The sequence below is a fragment of the Mesocricetus auratus genome, unplaced genomic scaffold (genome assembly GCF_017639785.1).
Source record: "Mesocricetus auratus isolate SY011 unplaced genomic scaffold, BCM_Maur_2.0 Super-Scaffold_4256, whole genome shotgun sequence".
In the NCBI taxonomy this organism is placed as follows: Eukaryota; Metazoa; Chordata; class Mammalia; order Rodentia; family Cricetidae; genus Mesocricetus; species Mesocricetus auratus.
The window spans coordinates 97,476,038-97,499,459 of record NW_024429182.1 but is presented as its reverse complement, the minus strand read 5'-3'; the positions used below and the strand labels follow the sequence as shown (position 1 = coordinate 97,499,459).

General features: G+C 50.6%; 1 protein-coding gene across 4 annotated transcripts in view; it reads right to left on the bottom strand.

Annotated features, from left to right (window-relative positions):
- Positions 1–2,980: 2,980 nt before the first annotated feature.
- The window catches only part of P2ry6 (pyrimidinergic receptor P2Y6), a 34,747-nt gene continuing 14,305 nt past the window's right edge, over positions 2,981–23,422 (bottom strand). For 3 of the 4 annotated variants that reach the window (XM_013116377.3, XM_021229528.2, XM_005074010.4), the window contains 2 exons: positions 4,945–5,134; positions 2,981–4,510 (listed from right to left, as the gene is read on the bottom strand). In XM_013116377.3, the coding sequence (XP_012971831.1) occupies positions 3,490–4,476 (987 nt within the window). In that variant the 5' untranslated portion in view covers positions 4,477–4,510; positions 4,945–5,134 and the 3' untranslated portion in view covers positions 2,981–3,489. The remainder of the gene's footprint in view (positions 4,511–4,944; positions 5,135–23,422) is intronic. The other variant, XM_021229530.2, reaches the window with a different exon arrangement.

The following is a 23,422-nucleotide window of genomic DNA, read 5'->3' as shown; positions in this document are numbered from 1 at the left end:
GCTCTGGACTCTTTTTATTTTTATTTTGCTTTATGTGTAAGGGTGTTTTTGCCTGCACGTATGTGTCTGGGATCACTTGGAGCTGGAGTTACAGAAAGTTGTGAGATGCTATGTGGGTGTCTATGAGCCCCAGGCTTCTCATCTGTGAAGAATGAAGAGCATGACTGATGACTGGCCTGCCCACTCAGCAGGTAACCCTGTGAAGTCAGAGCTGTAGAAGTCCTTGGGAAAAACCACTATGGAAGGGTTTCGAGGTCAAGGTCATGTGCAGGATGGACCTTGGAACTTCGTAGAACCATGTGTCCCAGGTAAGGAGCTATTTGAAGGGGAGATCTTGCTTCCAACTGCTTTCCAAAGTCAAACAGAATCTCTGGGACACTCCCTACACCCCCACATTAGATAGACCTTGGGTGCACAGGATTTCATTAATTAGCATCTCTTGCTCACTTTACACTCTCATCAGTTGCTTGGTTGACTCTTACAAAAATAAAAACAAATAAAACAAAAATCAGCACCTTTATAGTAACTTCTGTCTCATTCCTGTGTCCCACCACTGAGGGACAACCTCAGATCCATCTCAGATCTGTGCTAATCAGCATTCATATACTCTCTGTCTCTCTGTCTCTCTGTCTCTCTCTCTCTCTTTCTCTCCCTCCCTCTCTCTCTCTCTCTCTCCCTCTCCACTCCATCTCCCTTCCCCTCTCTTTCCTTCTGTCTCCTTTCTCTCTCCCCTCTCTCTCCAGTCCCTGTGGGATCTCTTGTAATCCATCTCAGCCTCAAACTGAGGATAACCTTGAACTCCTGATCCTCCTGCCTCTCCCCCCCACCAGGTGTTAGGATTGCATGCATCATTGTACTTGGCTTTTTTTCTTTAAGAGTTACTGTGTGTGTGTGTGTGTGTTTTGCATGTATGTATGTGCACCATGAATGTGACTACTGCCTGAGGAGGCCAAAAGAGAGGTTCACTTATGAGCTGTCATGTAGGTACTGGGAACCGAACCTGACCTCTACAAGAGCAGTAAGTGCTCTTAACTGGTAAGCTATCTCTCTAACTCCTAGCTTTGTCTTATTTGATTTTATTGCATGTACACAGTCCTCAAACTATTTTTGTTGATGTTGGTTTTGTTGTTGCTTTTGTTTAAGACAGGGTCTTATTATATATAACCCAAGCTGGCCTCAGCTTCCTGTCCTTCTGCCTTAGCCTCTGGATTTCTGAGGATCATAACAGGCATGAATCAGATTTTTTTGTTTAGTTTCTTTGTTTATTTTTAAATGATTTGTTTATTTTTAAGTGTTTTGCCTGCGTGTACACCTGTGTGAGGGCATCAGGAGCCCTGGGACTGGAGTTACAGACAGGTGTGAACCACCACGTGGGTGCTGGGAATTGAACCTTGATCCTCTGGAAGAGCAACCAGTGCTCTTAACCACTGAGCCATCTCTCCAGTTCCCTCTTTTTAAACAGACTCTCATTGTATAGATCTGACTGGCCTGGAATTTGCAATATAGACCAGGCTGGCCTCACAGAGATCTGCCTGCCTGTGCCTCCCAAATGCTGGGATTAAAGGCATACACCATCATGCCCCACCTGGATGCCTCTGAGTTTCATTTGTTCTCTCTCTCTCTCTCTCTCTCTCTCTCTCTCTCTCTCTCTCTCTCTCTCTCTCTCTCTTTCTCTCTGTGTGTGTGTGTGTGTGTATGTGTATGTTTTGCTAGACTCTGGACCTCATACAAACTAGACAAGTTCTATGCCACTGAACTATATCCCTGGCACATATCTTCTCCCTCTTTTTTTTTTTCTTTTGAGACAGGGCTCCAATAAGTTACTCAAGCTGGCCCCAAACTCATTCTGTAATCTAGTCAGGCCTTGATCTCAATCCTTCTGCCTCAGTCCCTCAAGTGAATAGACTTCTGGAATTCTTCAGTGTTTTGAAATAGCACTTGTTGCCAAGCCTGACCTCCTGAGTTTGATCCCTGGAACTCATGTCTTAGAAGAGAGCCAGGTCCTGGAAGTCATCTTCTCATCACCGCACACACAATAAATAAAAAACCATAATTTTAAAAATTGGGGGAAAAAGGCAAAGAAACAAAGTGTCGTAGTCCAACTACATCTGTAGCCTGAACTGGCCTCCGACATGCTATGAGCCATTGTTCTTTATAATGTCATAGATAGGACATTGCCTAGAGATAAACTGGAGAGACGTGTTCCTTAATGTTATACTGACAAGGTTTAAGTGTTGCCTGTTGGTATAATTAATTCTACATGCATGAGCTATTCTGATCCATTGGTTGTTTTTTTTTTTAAAGATTTATTTATGTATACAGTGTTCTGCCTGCTTGCATCCCTGCAGGCCAGAAGAGGGCACCAGACTTCACTACAGATGGTTGTGAGCCACCATGTGGCTGCAGGGAATTGAACCCAGGATCTTGGGAAGAACAGGCAGTGAGTGCTCTTAACCCCTGAGCCATCTCTCCAGCCCTGATCCATTGTCTTGATGGCTGTTCAGGTATTGGCAGTATTAATGAACTTTCTCATAACTTTGGAACTCATGGACAAAGGCGTTTGTGACCAAAGTGTGTAAGGGTTCAACATTAGAAGGCACTGTGAAAGCCAGAATATCCCTGCCATGGTTTGGGGTAATCTGGGTTTTCTAGTGTATGATATGTCTGTTCTCTCCCTCAGCCTCAAGTCACATTGGGGCTGACCCTCCCAGACTATCAGTCATGTTTAAGATGCCTTCTGGGAGGCCAGCCCAGTCTACAAGGCTACACAGAGAAACCCTATCGTGGGGGAGGGGTGCCTCTTGGGTATTTCCAACCCATGGTTCTTAGTTCCCTTCAGGTTCCAACCTACATCTTGATCCCTATCCCAATTAAATCACTGCTTGGCCTTACCCAGGGGGTGATGAAATCTGACTAAAGGGCTCATTTCGCCTGGGGATGGGGGCATGACCTAAAAACAAACAAAAGCAAAACAACAAAACCCACAAAATCGCATTTATTTATCTCCCTTATGCAAAAGTCTTGGCAGATGAATGGGACCCTGAGCTTCCCTCAGCTTCTTACTCCTTGTAAGAAGTGGGTCCCAGGGAACAAGACTTTGCCTCCACGTTCATGATCGCCCACCAGCAGTCCCCTCCACGTTGTAAACAAGAATGGATTTCACAGTGTTAGGGATTGAGCCCAGGGGCTAGCACACTCTAGGCATGTGCTACTGAGCTGTAACACTGAGACAGTGTTTTACCACGTAGACCAGGCTGGCCAGGAGCTTGTTACCCTCTTATCACAACATCCTGAGTTCTGGGATAACAAGCATGAATTGACCAGTCTTAGCTTTTGTGGTTGGCATAGTACTTCTTGAGGGCCAGGCCCAGGCCTGTTGAACCAAGTTTTTCTTCTCTGTGTGGTTTGGAGTTGTGGGGGAAGCTTCTGGCACCATGACCCCCATGGCAAATACACAGCTACCAATGCCCCAGGGTCTGCCCTGAGACCTCAGACTCTCTGCCTCTGCCACTTGGCTGTGAGCTTCTGCAGGAGCTCATGGGGCTGCCGCCGGAACTTCTGCTGTGTGAAGTAAAACAGGATGGGGTCCAGTACACTGTTGGCACTGGCAAAGGGCCGGGTGCCTTTGTAGGCCGCAGCGAAGGTCTCCAGCACAGGGCAGGAGACACCGGGTGTGGACCGCACGGCTAAGTAGGCTGTCTTGGTGATGTGGAAAGGCAGGAAGCTGATGGCGAAGACAGCTGCCACCACCACGGCCATACGGGCCGCCTTGCTGCGCCGCTCTTGGGCCACAGGTCCTGCTGGGCCATCCTGGCGGCACAGGCGGCGGGCCATGCGACAGTAGCAGGCCAGTAAAGCTGTGAAGGGCAGCAAGAAGCCGATGACCGTGAGAGCCATGCCATAGGGCAGGTAGCGAGCGGACAGAATGGGTGGGCTCAGGTCGTAGCAGACAGTGCGGTTGCGCTGGATGCCCGTGGCAGCAAAGATTGCTGTGGGCAGACACTGAGCTATCACAGCGAGCCACACGGCTCCACATACCACCCAGGCAGCACGGCGACCCCCACGCTTGTGCCAGGGTGCCAGAGGATGGCAGATACCCAGGTAGCGCTGGAAGCTAATGCAGGTGAGGAACAGGATGCTACCGTGTAGGTTGGCATAGAAGAGGAAGCGCACGAGGCGGCAGGCCAAGTCTCCGAAGGGCCAGTGGTCCCCTCTGGCATAGTTATAGATGAGCAGGGGCAGTGAGCATGCGTACAGTAGGTCTGCCAGTGCCAGGTTCAGGGTGTACACGGCTGACCGGGTCAGGGTCCGGCGGGACGCGCAGATCTGGGCGATGACACAAATGTTCAGAGGCAGGCCGACCACCAGCACCACTGAGTATACCGGGGTCAGCAGCAGTCGCTTGAAATCCTCACGGTAGACGCACGTGGTGGGCGGCAAGCCTGGTGCCTGGGTGGTGCCATTGTCCTGATCCATAACTGCCCAACTGCTTTTCCTATGCTTGGGGAATCTGGGGAAGAAATACACAGCCTGTCAGTGGCACGCTCACTGTCTGAACAAATAAGTCCTTAACTCTGTTGCCCTTCAGGCTCATCATCCCGTAAAGATCCATACAAATCTCATGTCATGGAAGTGTGTACTCCAATAAAGCTCAAGCTTGAGAGAAATCAAAGTCAGTTTCTTTCTTTAGTATTTATTTTCCTCTCAGCTTTCCCCAGTGAACTTCTATTCATCCCTCACAACCCTAGTCAATTGTCTCTTCTGTGAGAGGGGGTTAATGGGCTTGGGTTCAAATCACAGCTATGCTGTTTGCTGCCAGCATGATCTTGGGGTAGGGATTTACCTCCTCACTCTCCCTATCGGAGGAATAAGGGAATATTGTCATTAGGTTAGAAGCACACGCAGCACTTTTCCCGAGCTCCCTGGCAGGTAGGGATGTGGTACCTGTCTCATGCAGATGGAAGACCTTTTATGAGGAAGTAGTCTTCAAGGCAGCTTGGCACCAGGACTGAGCTCTGGAGGCTCTAGTTTACCCCTGTGGACATTGCATACATGGAGAGCTCACTGAGGGAAACGCCAGCGTCCTCAGCCTGAATTCCACCTTCCAAAGCCATCTTCTTTAGTCACAGCCTATCTGTAGAACAGGAGAGGTGACTCAGGGGCTCCAGGAAACTTTCTTCCAGTCAACCTTAGGGGATGGAGGTGGGGTTGTGGGGATGAGGTGTGTGGGAGGAGGCTAGGGCAGTCACTGCTCTAGTACCCAAGTCAGGAGGGTCTGCAACTCCAGCTTCAAAGGATCCAATGCCTCTGGTGTTTGCACACACGTGAGCATGCACAAGGACACATGCAGATGGCTCAGCGGTTAAGAGCACTGGCTGCTGTTCTAGAGGATCCCGGTTCAATTCCCAGCACCCGCATGCAGCTCACAACGGTCTGTGACTCCAGTTCCAGGGGATCTGGCACCCTCACACAGACATACAAACAGGCAAAACACACAAAAAGCATAAAAATAAACAACAGCAACAACAAAAAGACAGAGGTCGTTTCTGGTGGCCAGAGTGAAACTCCAGTTCTCAAGGGGAAGCCAAGCATTACAGAGATGGAAACTAGAGGTAAATGATAAACAAACAAACAAATAAAAAGCCTTCCCTGAAGAATGCTGGTCCTGGTAGCCGAGGAGGGCTTTCATCAATAGAGCAGGATGGAAGGACACCCCAAGTGGGGACAGGGTGGGACAGGCATGGGCTGAAGGGGCTGTGTCCCCTGTCCTTTGCTAGGGAGGCCTGTGGCTCTCTGACCACACTCCCCGAGAAAGCCTTTGGCCACACATGGATGAAACTGTAGTGGCCTTTTGTTTCTCCAACACTCTGGGGAGACTCCTAAGATGCTACCCCCTTTGGAAGAAGCAAGAGTTGCAGCAAAGGACCTTTGACCTTTGAGTAGACCTCAGGCATCATCTGCTCCCCTGATGATACTCCCCTGTCTCTGAGGACCAAGGGAGCTGAGTGTTCTCACTCCTTCAGGGGGTGTCTAGAGGGAGGGGTTCCTGGACCCCAACTATAAGCAGCAGCTGGTATTGGCTGCCATCTACTCCTGTGCCCTAAGTCCCAGACTACTCCAAATCACAGCTTCTTTCTGGACTCCAGCTTTGCTGCCTGTAGTAGGAACCTTTGAGAGGTTCCTCTGCTCTCGGAGAAACACCTAAACTCGTCCCCTGGTGTTTAAGGCTCCCATCCAGCCCTCTGGCTTTGTTTGAAGGTCGCCTCATTCCTACTCTTCCTCACTCATCACCCTGTTTCCAACACTGCAACTGAGACCTACCATCCTCTCTGACCTGTCCAGTTCTGCTGATCTTTTCACAGATGTGCTCCAGGTCCACCTCTGTTAGCCATAACCTAAGCACCCTCAATCTAAGAAATAAGCACCCCAAGCCGGGCGTTGGTGGCACATGCCTTTAATCCCAGCACTCGGGAGGCAGAGACAGGCGGATCTCTCTGAGTTCGAGGCCAGCCTGGTCTACAAGAGTGAGTTCCAGGACAGCCTCCAAAGCCACAGAGGAACCCTGTCTAGAAAAAACAAAAAACAAACAAACAAAAGAAATAAGCACCCCATGCTCAGAATTAAGCATCCCCCAAACACATGAGCATATCTCTTCCCTCCTTTGAGTCCCCAGCTGAACAGACCCCACCAAGCTTGCCAAGGTGTCCAACCACCCCGTCCCACCCATACTGGCTCATCTCCTCAAGACACAGATACTCACCATCATAGGTCAATGGTACCAAATTTGTTGGGGCAAAAGACACTCAGACACAGTGCTGCCCATGCTCCTGTCTTCAGTCACGCTGTCCCATCTCTGGCCTGACTTTGGACAGCTTCCTCTGTTTCCTGACCCTGCTGGCTCTGACTGAAATAGCCCTTGGGGGGCACCTCCCTGCCACCCCCACACCTTAGCCTGGCGGAAACAGCCTGGAGGAGCACAGAGCTAAACAAAAGGCATCCTTCCCAGAACTGTCTCCAGCCATGGGAGGAGGGGACAAGGGTACAGAAAGAGGGATGGGGCATGAGCAGACCCAGCCCCCAGCCCCAGCGGATGCCTTTCCACCCAGCTCTCCCTTAGTGTTCTCATCTGTTAAATGGGCAGATATGGGTTATTGCAGTTCCCGGTCTTTCCCTTAGCTGTAACACCTGAGCCACCAGGAATCCATTCACTTCTCTGATCCTATACTCCCGTGCCCATCCTCCATTCTCCATTCATTTGGTGGGTCATCTGCTGACATCCCCGTCTGTACCTCTCTTGAGATGGCAATTCACTCAGGCACTTGCTTACCCAGCTACTTCTTACTCTTCCCTTTCCACATGTCCTCTTTGCCACAAGCCTTTATTGAGCACCCTCTGTATGCCATCAGCTCCCCCCCCGCGTGCCCCTATTAGCAGTCACAATCACTTCTACACAAAGGTTCATGCGAGCCAGTGTGGTGATGGGCACAGAAATGAGGCTTTGGAGCTGCTGGAATGGCTGGAGGATGGAGATGACTCCTCACTGCTCTTCAGGGAGGGTGGCCTGAAGATGGGCTTTGGTGGGGAGCCACCGAGGCCAGTGGGTGGGGTAGGGCAGTGCAGGGGATGAACGCCAGGCTGTCGGGCTGGTGAGCGGGGACAGGGCTTATCTCCTGCTCTGCCCCCCCCCCATCTGCCTCTCAGCTGCTGGCTAGAATGTCACAGTTGCCACCTGCATGCTGAAATACCATGGACAGGACTCTTCTTACTCTGTTACTTGTAGAGGGGGCTTCTAGAACATAGAGGCCATCGGTGCACTGGCTTATCCCAAGCACCAGTTACAGGACTGGGGGGCTAGAGGGAGCTGAAACTTTGAACCAAAGTGGGATCAGGATTGAACTTCAGGTAAACACTTGGCCGGCCGTGTACAAATTGGGCATCTTTGGTTTATTTGGGTGTGTGCCAGGAGATCCAACCAAGCAGGCTAGGTGATCTGGCCTTCTTCCCCAGGACAGTCTCCTGTGGCCCAGGGTCAGTCAGGCCCTTTGAAGGCCCAAGGGGAGATGGAGTGCTGGTCCTGGGGCAAGGCTTGGGTCACACCTCTAAATGGTTGTGGTTCCTCCAGGGACTGGAGTCGTCCCTGCAGTGAGAGCCTGCAGCCATGAGATGGCGCTAGTGAACAGCCGATGAGGACAAGGCTAGTGCCCATGCTGCTGCCTGTCAGGCTGGCACTGAGCAAGCCTGGGACACCCCCAGCCCCGTTCCTCTGGCCCTCCCCAGATTTCCTCGTATTTATCCACCTCAACAAGCCCAGGCCTCTGTCTGAATATCACCCTCTCGACACAGCTCACGGTGGTCGTCGGAGTGGCCAGGAGTATCACCATAACGCCAGGCATCTTCCACCCATCTCTACTCCAGGTACCTGGGCATTCCACTAGCAAAAACACTGCAGCCCCTCATCCCACTGAGGGACAGCCTCTACGTGCTTCCTTTTCTTAGTCCAGATCACAATTACGCGGTCAGTTCTGCAGCAGCATAAACTGAATGTAGACACCAGGAAGGACTGCCTCAGTACTCTTGGTGCTTCTTAGATCCCGGGGTCTCAGGATGCCCTTTGACTGCCCCGCCATGTCTAGAGGGACGAGGAAGCCTGTGGGACAAAGGCAGGAGCTGGAAGCCTGAGTCACCACCTACCAGCAGTTGCCTGCTGCTGCTGGACCTCGGATGAGGCTTCCAGCCTTGGACTGCCTGCCTGCTGGGAAACCAAGCTGGGAAACCCCCTTGCTGTACCCCAGCCCTGAGCGTTTAGCAGCAAAGGTACAGGATGGTGGGGTCAAGACTTGGCTTCCTCCTTCTGAGTCAGGCTAAGACCCACCACCAGCCTGCTGCGTGGCTTAGGGCCAGCTACCCACCGTCTCTGAGTGTCAACCAGCCTGAGTACCTTGGAGCCTGCCTCCGGCCAGCCTGAGGCCAGTTCCTGATGCCAGGACAGTGGGCAGGGGACAGAATCCCTGTTAGTTTTTGCAAACCCAGCGCAAGCCTGCTGTGGGGACGGGGATCTGCTTTCTCTTCTCTTCTTATTTCCCCTCCCCCTGTGCTCAGCAGGGCCCAAGTGGAACTGAAAGGCCCATTCTGAGTATGAAGAGGCAGCTACAGCCTGGGACTGGGGCCCCTTCCTTTGCTTCCTTAGGTAGAGATTCCACGGCCCTCCTTAGGACCACTGCCTCCACCCAGCACTTCCAATAAAGGCTGGCCCTGGGGCTGGTGTGTTGGGTGCCCTGCTCTGTGCCTGGGCCCCAGGCTCTCCCATCCCTTCCTCTCACTGTGGACCCTGCTGCTCAGCCATGAGGTCCACGGTTGACTGCAGACCACCGGTGCCCCAGACCTGTCCATCCTCCAGTCACCAGGCTTCAGGCGGAGGTAGAGAGGCAACTCAGGCCTAGCACTCGGCCTGCCATGCAGGTGGAGCTGGAGGAGCCCTCGTTTCTCATTTCAGAACCTTGAGGGTGCGGCAGAGTGCCGTGCCCATGTGAAAGGAGTGGGGTCCTGGGGCTCCGTGACCACCTCAGGGGTGGTCACACTTCCCACCAGGCATCTGGAAGTCCAGACTAGAGTTTTGATCAATGGCTGAGAAGAAGAGGGGTTTTTGTTGGGCTTGTAAAGCTTGGAGGAGTGAGGCCAGAGTTGCCACAGCTGCCTGGACTGTGGGCCAGGCATGGTCCTATGTCCCGGAGATACAGCCATGAGGGAGGGAACCATCAAATCCACGGGTGGCAGAGTAAGGACAAGGGAGTAGATGATTTCCTGAGAATACCATGGAACTCCTGGATCCAGCTATGCCTGAGGCTTTAGCCTCCCGCTGGACTGTAGTGGTACACGCTGATAAATTCTTGTTTGCCTGGGTTTCTGTCCCTTGAAATCAACCATCCAAAGCCAGGCGTGGTGGTGCAGGCCTGTAATCCTTAGGAGATAGAGTCACAGGACTTAGGAGCTCAAGGCCATCCTTGGCTGCATAGTAAATTAGAAAGTAGAGCTGGGGAAGTAGCTGTTTAGAGTACTTGTTTAACGTTCACAAAATCCCGGGTGCAGTCCACAGCGCCGCACAGCCAGGGCATGGGGAGGTGGCTTTGTCCCACCATGCCCTTCTCTGTGACTGTCTGCATTGCTGCAGGCCTGTAACTATGAAACCAAGAGATGGCAAGCTTGGAAATCATGAACCAAAAGAAATCCTTAAATGATTGTCTCTCAGATTTTGTCACAGTGATGACTAGGCTTAGTCAAAGTGGTGACTTGTCCAAGGTGACAGTGAGTCAGTGGCCCAACTGGGAGCCGAAGGCAGATTTGAGTAGTGATAAAAGTCTGTGCTGGGAAGAGAGGTGACATTTCCCTAACAGAAACCTGAAGCCAAAGAGATCAGGAGTTTGCCAGTGCACACAATAGACCCCTCATGGCGCCACTTCCCAGGAATAGATAAAAACAATGGAGGTTAAGAGTCAAGGCCCACGGATCTGGATCAGACAGACTCCCTCCCTCCCTCCTCCAACCTTGTGAGACACCGGAGACAAGATCTGCTTTGCTTCCAGTCTCCCTGGAAACCCTGGGATGAATCTAGTCCGTGAAGATAAAGCAACAGGCTCTATCCTTGGGGCTGTTGGGTTCAATCAATTACTCTGTGTGTGTGTGTGTGTGTGTGTGTGTGTGTGTGTGTGTGTGTGAGCGCGTGCACGTGTGTGGAGGTCAGAGACTAACTTGTCCTCCTTCCATCATGTGGGACCTAGAGACTAAGGTCGGGTTGCTTGGTGGCAATCACCTTTACCCACGGAGCCATCTTGACTGATGACATATTTGTTGGGGACTAGGAAAATGGCCACAGAATTGTACCTCTAAGTCTGCTTGATTCCCTAGCCCCAGCCTTAGGAAGGCCTGTTCACCTACACTGTTTATTGCCCATATCAGAGACAAGACACTGAGGCTTGAAGGTTTCTGACTCCGTGCACAGTTAGTTCTGTGTGTAAGGCTGGGTCAGAGGGAGCCTCAGAGAACCCCTCACTTCTCATGAGACGCAGAACCCTTGTCTGAGGTCCTACTCTCAACATCCCTATCATCTCCTGAGGCCTGATCCCACCTGACACAGACAAGACATCCTCTGACCCAGAACCCGGGTCAGTGACAGGACTCTCGGTTCTGGATCTGCTGAGCCAGACAGGTCTTAAGATCATCTGACTGAGAGCCCCTCTTCTTCCTCAAGAGGAGACTCCTGAAAGCCTCCCCAGTGGCTTGTCTGCCCGTGTTTGCATACTGCCCTTGACAGGGGGCTTATTCCTCTCCCATATGCTATGTTGAGAAAGCCGGGCGTTGGTGGCGCACGCCTTTAATCCCAGCACTCGGGAGGCAGAAGCAGGCGGATCTCTGTAAGTTTGAGACCAGCCTGGTCTACAAGAGCTAGTTCCAAGACAGCCTCCAAAGCCACAGAGAAACCCTGTCTCAAAAAAAAAAAAAAAAGGAAAGAAAGAAAGAAAGAAAAAGAAAAACTAAGTTACTGGTTCTGCCCTAGTGCAGCCTGCTGCTGGCTGGGCCCAGAGACACCCTTGTGAGGCAAGACTATTCATCAGCTGGTCTTCATTCTCACCACCGGATTCCTGAGCTCACATCCAGATCCAGGGAAACCTGGGCTGCACACCGTGTGACAGCAAAATTTCAATACAGACCTTGCAGTCAAGTGTGTACATACTTGGAGTCCCAGCACCAGAGAGGTCAGGGCATTCCCTTCTATCAAACAGCTTTCAACCTCCAGTGTGAACCCCGTGGGCCTGGTGCCCACCGGTGTGGGTGGAAGGTTTTGCAGGTGTCTGAGGTTGACCTGGGAAGGACGTTAGGAGGGTGTCAAGGTGAGGGTGCCTCCGGACTCAGGGTGAAGAGGGGAGGCTGGATGGTGATGGGTGGCTCCCGCCATGGACGTGTGTGATATGTGTGAAGACCTCTCTTTCTTCAAGTGTCACTCAAAGAACACCCTCCCTGGGAGGCCTTCCTCTGCCACTCTAGCTAAAATCACAACCTCCTACATGCGTGTGGGCTTTCCCCAATGTGTTTTATTTTTCTCCTCAGCACCTTTAGATTTTTATTACTACATTTACTTATTTATGTCTGCTTTTTAATATCTATTTGTGTGTGTGTAGTGGCTAGAGAGAGTCATGATGAAAGTGTTGGAGGTCAGAGAACAACTCCATTCTCTCCTCCTCCTCTTCCTATTCCTCCTCTTAGTATGCATGTCCAGGAGACTGACCTTAGGTCAGGCCTGGGGGCTAGCTCAGTTACCTGCTGGGTCACTCACCAGCAACCCCTCCCCCTACACACCCTTCTTTCCCTCCCTTCTTCCCTCCTTTCTTCCCTCCCTCCCTCCCTCCCTCCCTCCCTCCTTCCCTCCTTCCCTCCCTTCTTCCCTCCCTCCTTCCCTCCCTCCCTCCCTCCTTCCTTCCTTTTTCTTTTTTTGAGGCAGGGACTCCCATAGCCCAGGCTAACCTCAGACTCACTATGTAGCTGAAGATGATTCTGAACTTCCCATCCTCCTGCCTCCACCTCCCAGGTGGGAGCCACCACACCTGGCTCACACAGTCTGAGGATGAACCCTGGGATTTGTGGATGCTAGATTAGCACTCTCCTGGCTGAGCTATACACCAGGCCCATTTTGTTTGTGTTTTTAAGGTAGGGTCTTACTCTGTAGCCCAAGCTGACCTGGAACTCATGGCGATCCTCCTGCCTTAGCTTGTCAAGTGCTTGGGCTCCAGGTGGACATTGCTGTGCTTGGCTGCACTTGCTGTCTTTGAACAACCATCCTACTTATTAGTTGATTTGCCTTCTCCATCAGGATGTAATCACCAGGTTTTCACCTTTCCTGGGACAATGCCTGGCACATAGTAGGTGCGCAGTAAGTATCTGTGTGAGGACTGGATCCGAGGAGAGGCTCAAGTACGCGTATACTGGCATTAGGGACAGAAGTCTGCTGTGGGGTGTGCACAAGGAACTTGGCTCTGACTTTGTGCAGCAGGCCATTTGGCTTACAGTATGTGGTTTGGGGGATCAGGAGCCTCGGAGACAAAGTGTACGTACAGGCTACTCCGGGAGCTGTTTCTGCCTGGCTTTATGAGTGAGCAGTTGGGGAATGTGAAGAGTCCCGGAGAAATGGGGAAGATGCCTGGACTCTCTGTCCTGTCCTCTCTAATCTGAATCTCTTTTAGGCACCCAAGCGGGCTTCTGGCTGCTCTGCCAGCGCTTCCAGCTTCTAACTTTACATAATCAGCACTTCCACACGGGCCTCCCATCCAGCCTCTGTGCAGTCACACCCTGGCCGCTCTGTGCCACCTGGGCCTCTCCAGGACCCAGCCCCGCGTGTACACAGCTGGTGAGGTGGTATCCCTCGGGCATGGCACCATCAGGCTGGTTCTTCCTCACACCTTGCTAAGCATAGCTAGAGGACACGACTCGGGTCCCACTGTTGTCCTCCGGTCTCTATCCTCCGTCCTCTGTCCGTCCTGTCTGTCCGTACCAGCTTTTTGCTTGATCTGGCATGATCTCACTCCTCTCTTCTAAACCCACGTTATCTCTTTCCTCCCTTTCTTCCTCACCCCCCCGGCCCCCGCGAAGTCCCACAGGGCTGTGCCTCCTTCCCTTCCCTAACTCTCAGCCAGCACTTCCCTCTCAGCAAAAGTTCTCCGCTGACCTCACATGTCTCTCCAGCTGTGCCTCTTCCTCCCTCATAGCCATGCTTGTGGCCGAGCGCCCCACTTCCTGCCTGCACCCACTTCTTGCACCCCTGTGGCCAAGCGTAGGGCACAGGGAGGAGGAACAGCAGGCACCCTGTCCCCTAGATGAGGTTGGTGAGACGAGGCTAAAAGCTCATAAAGAAACCTCCAAAATGACCTGACAGACAACCCTAAGGGTTGAGGGCCTCAGAGGCTGCAGGTAGCTGTGGCTTGACATATCCCAGCACCACTTGAAGCGGATGTGGGGCCTGGGAAGAGCACTGCTCCTGTGGCTTCCAGGAAAAGGCCCAGCCCCTGCCTGAACCTTATAGAGGGAAATGGGAGCTTTAGAAAGAGGCAGCTGGGCTGGGTGGGCGGGCGGTGGTGGTGTTGCAGGCTCGGGAGGCAGAGGCAGAGGCAGGCAGAAGGATCTCTGTGAGTTCGAGGCCAGCCTAATCTACAGAGTGTGTTCCAGGACAACCAAGGCTACACAGAGAAACCTTGTTGTGAAAAAAAGAAGAAGAAGAAAGAGGGAGGGAGGCAGGCAGGCAGGCAGGCAGGCAGGCAGGCAGGCAGGCAGGCAGGCAGGCAACAGGACATCTGGAACTAAGTGACTCTGCGGTACCCTCTGGAGACAGCCTGTAGGGACTTGTCACCTCCGTGTTCCATCCCCTCTCCACTGCTTTGGTCTGCCTCCCTACTCCTGGAAAAGCATGGCACTGGCTCAGGTTTCTGAGAACTTGGGAGACTCCAGGACTTTGCCCCCTTCAGGTCCATGGAGGTCATCCATCTATGACACCAGAGGGATGCTCTTAGAACTCATGGGTTCTCACTGCACCCACTTTTGCAGAAGAGGAAACTGAGTCCAGGGGGAAGAGGCATTTGGTCCTGTAGCGGCACAACCATCTGCTTTTTGGGGTGGTGTCAGGGCAGCAGGCTCTGGGCAGGCTCATGAACTCCAGAGACATTCAGCTGGGTCAGGGCGGAGTTCAGATGGCAGCAGCCTCTGGCCATGTCTGGCTCTGGTGTCTGGCATGGCTCCCAAGAGGCACTTCCCTCCTGTGATGGGCTGTGTCTCTGCAATGCCAGGCCAAACAGGGCAAAACAGGAAGGAACCATCTGTTCCAGAGTGCTGTGGACCTGGTCTGGTTTCTTCTTGGGTGGTGGAGCTCAGGGTCACACCCAGCCAGTTGGAGTGGGATGTCTCATCAACACTACTCAGCTAGGTGGTGTCCTGGTCTCCCATCTCCCAGCCCTCCGGGGTAGGGCTGTGTGCTCTGGTCTTGGAGCCTACAAACTGGACCAAGTCCCTGAGCATCTAGTCTTCGCTTGACCTAGACTCTATGCAGGGCGGAGAAGGGGTAGGGAGAATCTAAGGAATGGCATGAGGAAGATAGTTACTATTTAGGTTGGGATCAGCTTAGGTGATAAAGTGTTTGTCTAGCATTCACGAATCCCTGGGTTCAATCCCCAGCAGTGCATAAACTGCACGGTGGCACACATCTGCAATCCTAACGCTTAAGTGGTAGAACCAGGGGGATCCAGAGTTCAGTGTTATCCTCAGCTACACACTGAGATTGAGGCCGCCCTGGGCTGCATGAGACACTGTTTTAAAAAAAAAGAGTCCTTCCATCCTACCAATAAGCAGCTAAAAGATTGGAGCCTTCTCGTTGCCTTTTTCTTTTTCTTTTCTTTCTTTCCTTTTTTTTTTTTTTTTTTTTGGTTTTTTTCAAGACAGGATTTCTCTGTATTGTTTTGGAGGCTGTCCTGGAACTCGCTCTGTAGGCCAGGCTGGCCTCGAACTCACAGCGATCCTCCTGCCTCTGCCTCCCGAGTGCTGGGATTAAAGGCGTGTGCCACCAACGCCCGGCTTTGTTGCCTTTTTCTTGTTGGGAGCATTTGAGGTCCTTCTCCACAGCAGCCCCCAAGCTTGGCTAGTCCTCTCTGTTTGCCGTTTGTCAGCTCATCCTCTTTCCACAAACCAACAGACCTGGATCAGCAAAACCCTGATGTCCTCACTGATTTCCCTTGTCCTCAACAGTTTCCCAGAGTCCAGTTCCAGAGAACCCAGGCCTGCTGACTTCTCTTCTTAGCACCCACCCAGCCTGCCTCTCGGAGGCACGCAACCTCCCCAACCCCCATCTGCTCTCAGTTCCTGGGACCAGCTGGGCTCTCCTATGTTCCTTGTTTTTCCCTTAGCATGCTCTCTTCTCATATTGGTAGCTGGCAGGCTCCCGCTGAAAGCACATGTATTGACAGGACAGCCTGGGCCTGTCCTTGGGAGTTCAGTGTGGACAGGGACACTTCCCATAATTCTAAGCAGACATCAAAGTCTGAATCCTTCAGAAGACTTAACAGGAAGGGATTCGGCAGGCAGGGAAGCCTCACCAAGGAGCAAGTGGCAAGGAAACAGCCAAGTGAATCTGGAGGCCAAGGGCATTTTGGGCAGTGTCAAGAGAGAGGGCAGAGGCCAGGTGAGGCCCTCGAAGGTGGTGAGCAGAGTGGGAGATGCCAGTGTACTGGCGACTATGGGTAGAAAAGGCAGGGACTAGTGGTGACCTTGAGACAAAAGACTGGAGCTTCTGTGTGCCCATTCGAACCTCAGAAGACCCTGTGAGACAGGACTGGTTATTATCTCCTCAGATGAGAAAACAAGACCCAGAGAGGTTAGCCCAAGGAAGTACAGATAGAGGAATGGCTACTGGCTATGAACTCAAAGAGTCCACATTACTACAGCACCACGGCTGTGCTCGGAAGGATCTGGGATGTTGAAGAAAACAGCCCTGGGCTCATCCTTTATCAGTTACAGATCTCCATAGAAGCTGCCTCCTCCAGGGAGTCTTCTGACCCAACTACCCATGGGAAGTCCAGCAAGAAGGGTCAGCAGAGCTCCCTGACTGACCTGGGATGCCCATCGACTTCCTGTGTACCTCCTGCTTGTCCAGTGGTAATCTTATGCCACCTGACCCAGAGCTGACCAATCAGAGCATCCATCCAAACCCCTCCCCAGTGATTGCTTTGGTGGTAACCAGCATAGAAGGTTTTCTCTCTTTTCCCTACGTTTTCAGCTGTGAGGAATGTGGAAGATTGGTGCTTCTGGGAAGAACTTAAGTAAGTGTGTAGGAGCCCAGTGGAAGGCAAGAGAAAGAATGAAAGAAGAGAGTGTGATGTAATTTCTGGGTCTAGCTGTGGCAGACCCAGACTTTCTTTTACATGAACCGACAAACGTTTTCTTACCCAAGAAAGAAATTGGATACATTTGCAATTAAGCCAACCCTCACCACTCTAACACCATGCGCACAGACGATGACAATAAAATGGATTAATTTGACTTCATCAAAACTAAAAAATCTTTGTGCGAAAAAAGGACATTATCAAAAAAGTAGAAAGCTCCACAAAATGAAAGATAGTATTTGAAAATCCTACCTGGTTGGGAGTTAATACAAGTTCAAGGCTAGTTTGGTCTGCAGAATGAGTACCAGGCTGGACAGGGCTACATGGAGAGACCTTGTCTCAGAACACACGCGCGCGCGCGCGCGCGCACACACACACACACACACACACACACACACACACACACAAAAGAACAAAACAAAACAAAAATCTAAACTCAATGAAGGGCTTGAATAGACATTTCTCCAAAGAAGATATACAAATGGTTAGTAAGTACTGAAAGGATACTCAGCCTCACTAATCATCAGAGAAATTAGAATTAATGCTAAGAGGTACCCAGTGCAATGACTACTACCAAAGTGGGGTTGGGCACCAGGGAGATGGCTCAGTGAGTAAAAGTGCTTGTTTCTTGAATGCATCATATAAAAAGCTAGATGTGGTCAGTCGATGGCGCACGCCTTTAATCCCAGCACTCAGGAGGCAGAGGCAGGTGGATCTCTGTGAGTTCAAGACCAGCCTGGTCTACAGAATGAGTTCCAGGACAGGTTCCAAAGCTACACAGAGAAACCCTGTCTCAGGGGAGGAAAAAAAAAAGCAAGCCAGATGTGGCGGCATGTATCTGTGGCCCAAAACTTCTACATAAGATAGGAAGCAGAGACAGAAGAATGACTGGAAGGGCCATTTCTATGCAGTGCAGCAGTGGAAACAAGAGAGACTGCCTCAAAACAGTGGAAAGAGAGAACTGACTCCCACCCACCAGTGTACACGTACACACACACACACACACACACACACACACTAAATAATAATTTCTTAAAGTCCAAACCACAAACTAGAAAATATCAAGGGTTGGTGAGGAGATAGAGAAATCCGAATTCTCCGCACTACTGGCATGAATGCTAAATGCTACAGCCAGTGTGAAAAAACAGTGTGGAAGTTTCTTAAAATAAATAAACGCACACCTCAGGCTTAGCAGATTGTCAAACAATTCCACCTCTAGAATCCAAACCAAAGCCTTAAAGAGGCAGGGAGTTCCGATAGTGATGGATGAACCTTGAACACTGTGCCAAGTAAAACAATGGACACTTGTGCTTACAGGAAAGACTTAAGAGTCCACAGATTCAGAGACAGAATAGCGGTGCGGGGACTGGAGGGAAGTGGGGAGCCATGGCTTCCTGGGTATGGAGTATTTTGTGCTTGAGACCAGGTCTCACTGTGTGGCCGAGGCTGGCCTCAGGCCTGCGGTACAGCTCAGCTTTGCATACTGTTGGGCTGATAAGGCTCTGGGGATGACAGTTACCGCACAATAACACGTATGTGATGAATGTGACGGTTGTACACTCTCAAGAAGGGCTAAATGGGCTGGAGAGATGCTCAGCAGGAAGAGCACCAGCTGCTCTTGCAGAGGACCTGGGTTCAGTTCCCAGCACCAGCATGGCGGCTCACAACTATTCATGATTCCAATTCCAAGGGGTCTGATACCCTTTTCTGATCTCAGACACACATGTGATGCACGTGCATACGTGCAAGCGAAACACACATAAAAAACACAATCTATTTTTTTTTTTTAGCTTAAAAGGGATTAACCTGGGTGTGGTATCCTGTGCCTGTGATCTTTCAGAGACAGGCAGTCACTGGAGGATTACCACAGATTCAAGCCTTACCTGACCAAGTCAGCTGAGCCTATGCTGTGAGACCTGTCTCAAAGCAAACATAAAGTTAATATGACATACGTTTTGTTGTGTATAGTTTTAAACAAATTCACAACAAAACATAAAGGGAGGAAAGGATGCCAGCCTCAACCGGCACATCCATGCTAGGGGGCAGCCCTCCATTGGTTCAGCAGGGTTTGACCGAGCTCATGAGCAGAGAAGGCTATCTTCGGGCAGGCAGCATTGCAAGACTGTCTGGTACGGGAAAGACGTCTTCCTCTGAGACCAAGTGCGTGGACGGCCCATCACAGAAGACACAATGCCTAAGCTTGTCCCCAGCTCACCATACACACAGGTATTACTTGGCCACCTTGGCCTTGGTCTGTGGCAGCTCGAGGGCTAGTCTGAGGGCTGGTCCTCTGATCATCCCTGGTGCCGTGAGGAGCAAAGTTCTTTTTCTCTAACCAGCTTTATGTCTTTGGCCAGCGTCCATGAAACTGGAGCAGGCTAGCATCGTAGCTTACACATGTGGTAAGATATAGGCCTCTCAGAGTTCTCGATTCTCTTTGCATCAGAACTTGGGAGTGGAGTGGGGGGAAATGGGAAACCTGTTTTTATGATACAATGACCCAACTCAAGTTTTGGGACAGCCAGGGATACGCAGAGAAGCCTGTCTCAAAAATAATAATAATAAAAATTTTAAATGTATTTATTTGTTTTGTTTTGTTTCATTTTGTTTTCAAGACAAGTAGCCCTGGCTTTCCTGGAACTCACCCTGCAAACCAGACTGTACTCAAATGCAGAGATCCTCCTGCTTCTGCCTCCGCAGTGTTGGAACTAAAGCTGTGCACCACCACTGTCGGCTTAAAATTTATTTTATTTGTTTGAGTGTTTTTGCCTGTATGTGTGTCTGTGTTCTGTTTGTGTGCAGTTCCTGCAGAAGCCAGATCCTAGATCCTAGAATTGGAGTGACAAATGGTTGTGAGGCATCATGTGGGTGCTGGGAATTGAACAGGGTCCTCTAGAACAACCAGTGCTCTTAACCCCTGAGCCATTTCTCTAGCCTAAGGGTTGCCAAGATATGTTTATTTGTTTGTTTGTTTATTTATTTGTGTGTGAGTGTGTGTGTGTATTTGTGTGTTTGTGCACGTGCATGCAGGTGCCCGAGGAAACATAAGATAGCATTGGAGCCGGGTGGTGATGGTGCATGCCTTTAATCCCAGCACTCAGGAGGCAGAGGCAGGCAGATCTCTGTGAGTTTGAGGCTAGGCTGGACCGACAGCCTCCAAAATAATAGAGAAACCCTGTCTCGTAAAACTAAAAAAAAAAAAAAAAAAAAGGTAGCATTGGATCCCTTGTTGCTAAGGCTACAGGCAAGTTGTGGTCTGCCTGATGAGGGTGCCTGAACCTGTGTCCTCTGGAAGAGCAGCAAGCAGTCTTGGCTGGTGAGTCATCTCTCCAGGCCCTCATCTTGTTTTGAGACTGAGTCTCTCAAATGTGTCTCAGACCATCCTTGAGCTTGGGTCAGACGTTGTGTTTCAGCATCTCAAGTGCCAGCACTACGCCCAGTTTGTGGTGGTACTTTCACTTTTCTTGATACATACCTAGGAGCGGAACCACTGCTTCATATGATAATTTTAGGTTTAATTTTTGAGGAACTGTTTAATTGCATTCCTAAGAATTGTGCAATTTTACGTTCTTACCAATTTATGAGAATTCTAATTCCACGTCTTTGCTGAAACCTTTGCTTTCTTTATGAGACATGGTCTTGTGTAGCTCAGGCTGGTCTTGAACTCACTATGTAGCTAAAGATAACCTAGAAACCCTCCTTCTTCTACCACCCAACTGCTGGAATTACAGGCATGCACCATTAGGCCCTGTATTGTGTGCTGTGGTTTGGACCTGGGTTCCGTGTGCTCTGGGAGTGCATCTACCAACTGAACTCCATGTCCAGCCTTGCTGACATTTAAAATTGCTTATCTTTTCTATCATAGTCACCCTAGTGGGTATGAAGTGGCGAGTTGTGGTTTTCACTTGTGTTTCCCCAATTGCTTTGTGTGTAAGTGTTGTTGCCCATACTTTTGCCATTTCTATTGTATGTATGTCTGTCCTGAGGCCTCACATTGCTTGTGGAACAAATACCCCTTGGCATGAGAGAGTCCTGGGTTTGAATCCTCCCTTTGCCTCTATTAGTCCTATGACTAAGTTTGACACTGAGTGCCTGTTTGTCTGCTTGTGAACCATGAGTTACAGCTCTAACTTAGATAGGTCTGTAGTAAAGCTGAGGCGGGGACCTCAGTGGGTCTCAGCATGACTCTGGGAGCCAGACGGGAGATTTCTAGTTTAGCCAGGAGGCATGGGCTAGGGCATGTCTCTAGCATAATCTTTATCTCTTTTACCATTGGAATATTTAGCTTCTCTAAGTCTCTCCTTCCCCTCTAGTGTGGAGACATTTTCACCTTGGTCATGTGATCGGGATCCAGACTAGCCTGTCAGTGGGAGACTCTGTACCATGTCAAGAATTGGTGAATGTTAAAGAGGTTCTGACATGCTAAAGTTTTGTTTATTTTTGTCTTGTGTGCAAGTGCTTTGCCTGTATACATGTATGTTTACCATGCCCCTGCCTGATGCCCTCAGAGGTCAAAAGTGGGTGTTAGGTACCCTAGAACTGGAAGAAATGGCAGTGAGCTGCCACCATGTGTGTGGTGAGAGCTAGGCCTGGGTCCTACGTGAGAGCAGCAACTCCCCAGCCTTATGAGTTTTGTGACAGCATGTTTGTGGAAGTCAGAAGACAAGTTTCAGGAGTTGGTGGTCTTTCTGGCATTGCTCCTCCTGGGTCCCAGGGATTAGACTCAGGTTAGGATATGCAGGAAGTTTATTTATCTACTGAGCAATCTCACCGGTCTACACTGTAGACTTCTTGATCCTGGGCTTGTCCCCAGCCTATGAGTTCTTAAGGTGACAGTGGGTCTCTTAGTTCCTGGAGCTCTGGTATCCTGCACATGTCTGGGCAAAAGGTCACTGATGTATCTGGGCCATATCCACAGACCAACATGTGCTTGGCACAGGGCCTGCCTCCCACACAGTTATTACTGTCAGAATCATCACTGAGCAGGAGGAGCAGGTTAACACGTCATACACACATGCCCAGGCCAGGGTTCCAGCATTAACTAGACACCAACAGTCAGAATGGAAGAGTAGGATTCTGGGCTGCCAGACCTACCTAGACTAAAATAGAAACCTATTTCAGAGTCAAATGGGGAAATGCCCCAGGGAAAGGGGGCTGAGGAGGCCACCATGCAACCAGACTCAGCTTCTTCTTTTTTTTTTTTTTTGATTTTTTTTGAGACAGGATTTCTCTGTATTGTTTTGGAGGCTGTCCTGGAACTCGATTTATAGACCAGGATGGCCTTGAACTCACAGAGATCCACCTGCCTCTGCCTCCCGAGTGCTGGGATTAAAGGCGTGCGCCACCAACGCCTGGCTAAGACTCAGCTTCTTGAGAGTTGCAACTGGCCCCAGACCCTCTGCCCAATTGGAAGCCTGTCACAGGCGCAGAGACTTAGGTATAAACAAGGTATCATTCAAACTGGGCTTGGATTCTGCAAATAGGGCTGGATTTGAACTCCTGATCTTCCTGCCTCCATCTCCCAAGGGCTGGGATTACAGGTGTGTGCCTCTATTCCCAGCTTTATTAAGTTGCTCATCTAAGTACTTTTCCTTTTGCTTTCTTTTTGAGACCGGGACTCACTCCATAGTCTAGGCTGGTCATGAACTCACTATGGAGCCCAGGCCATCCTGCCTAAGCCAGAAAGGATGCTTCAGTGTCTCTAAGCTCCTGCTCACCCTGGCTGCTCGCACTTTGTGAGAGACACTTGCCGTCTCTTGGGTGCTCAGTAAGTTAGCAGGTACTTTCTAATTTTACCAAGTGTATATGTGTATGATGTATGTGTACGCAGGGACACATGGGAGTGCGTTGCAGAAGTCTGAGGTTTAGCATCTGGAATCTTCCTCAGTTGCTCTCAATTAGTCATTGAGATGGGCTCAACTGAGCCAGATCTTGTTAGTACAGCTACTCTGGCCAGCCAGCTTGTCCCTGCTTTAACAACCTTCTGGACTCTGAATTGTAGGCGGTCTGTTTCACTCACATGGGTCCTAGGGATTGGAACTCCCATCCTCACACTTGCATGACAAACGCTTTAACCACGGAGCCGTCCCCCCAGCCCCACACTTTCAGCTTTGTGTCAAAGGAGTCATTTGCTCTTTTGTTCCCTCGTTCACTCGACCAAACAACCAACACTAGCCAGGGTACAACAACGAAGAACTAACTTTTGGAGTTAGGAGTTGAAATCCAGCATTACTGCTAGCAGGTTGGATTCCCCAAATCCCGAGACAGACAGTTCCCCTCACAGTCCTCCGTCTTCTTGTCTGTAAACTGGGATGCTAGTGACACCTCCAGAAGACATTGGATGTCACAAAGACTCAATGGGACAATTGAGACTCCGGGCCAGCTCCGAGCCTCAGGGAAGGCAATGACTGGTGGGCCTCACAGAGGAGCTGGGCGGATCCCCAGCCCTGCAGACAGTCCTGCGGGAGCTCCTGGTGGAGTCCGTAGGAGCAGTCTCAGAATGAGGCAAGGGG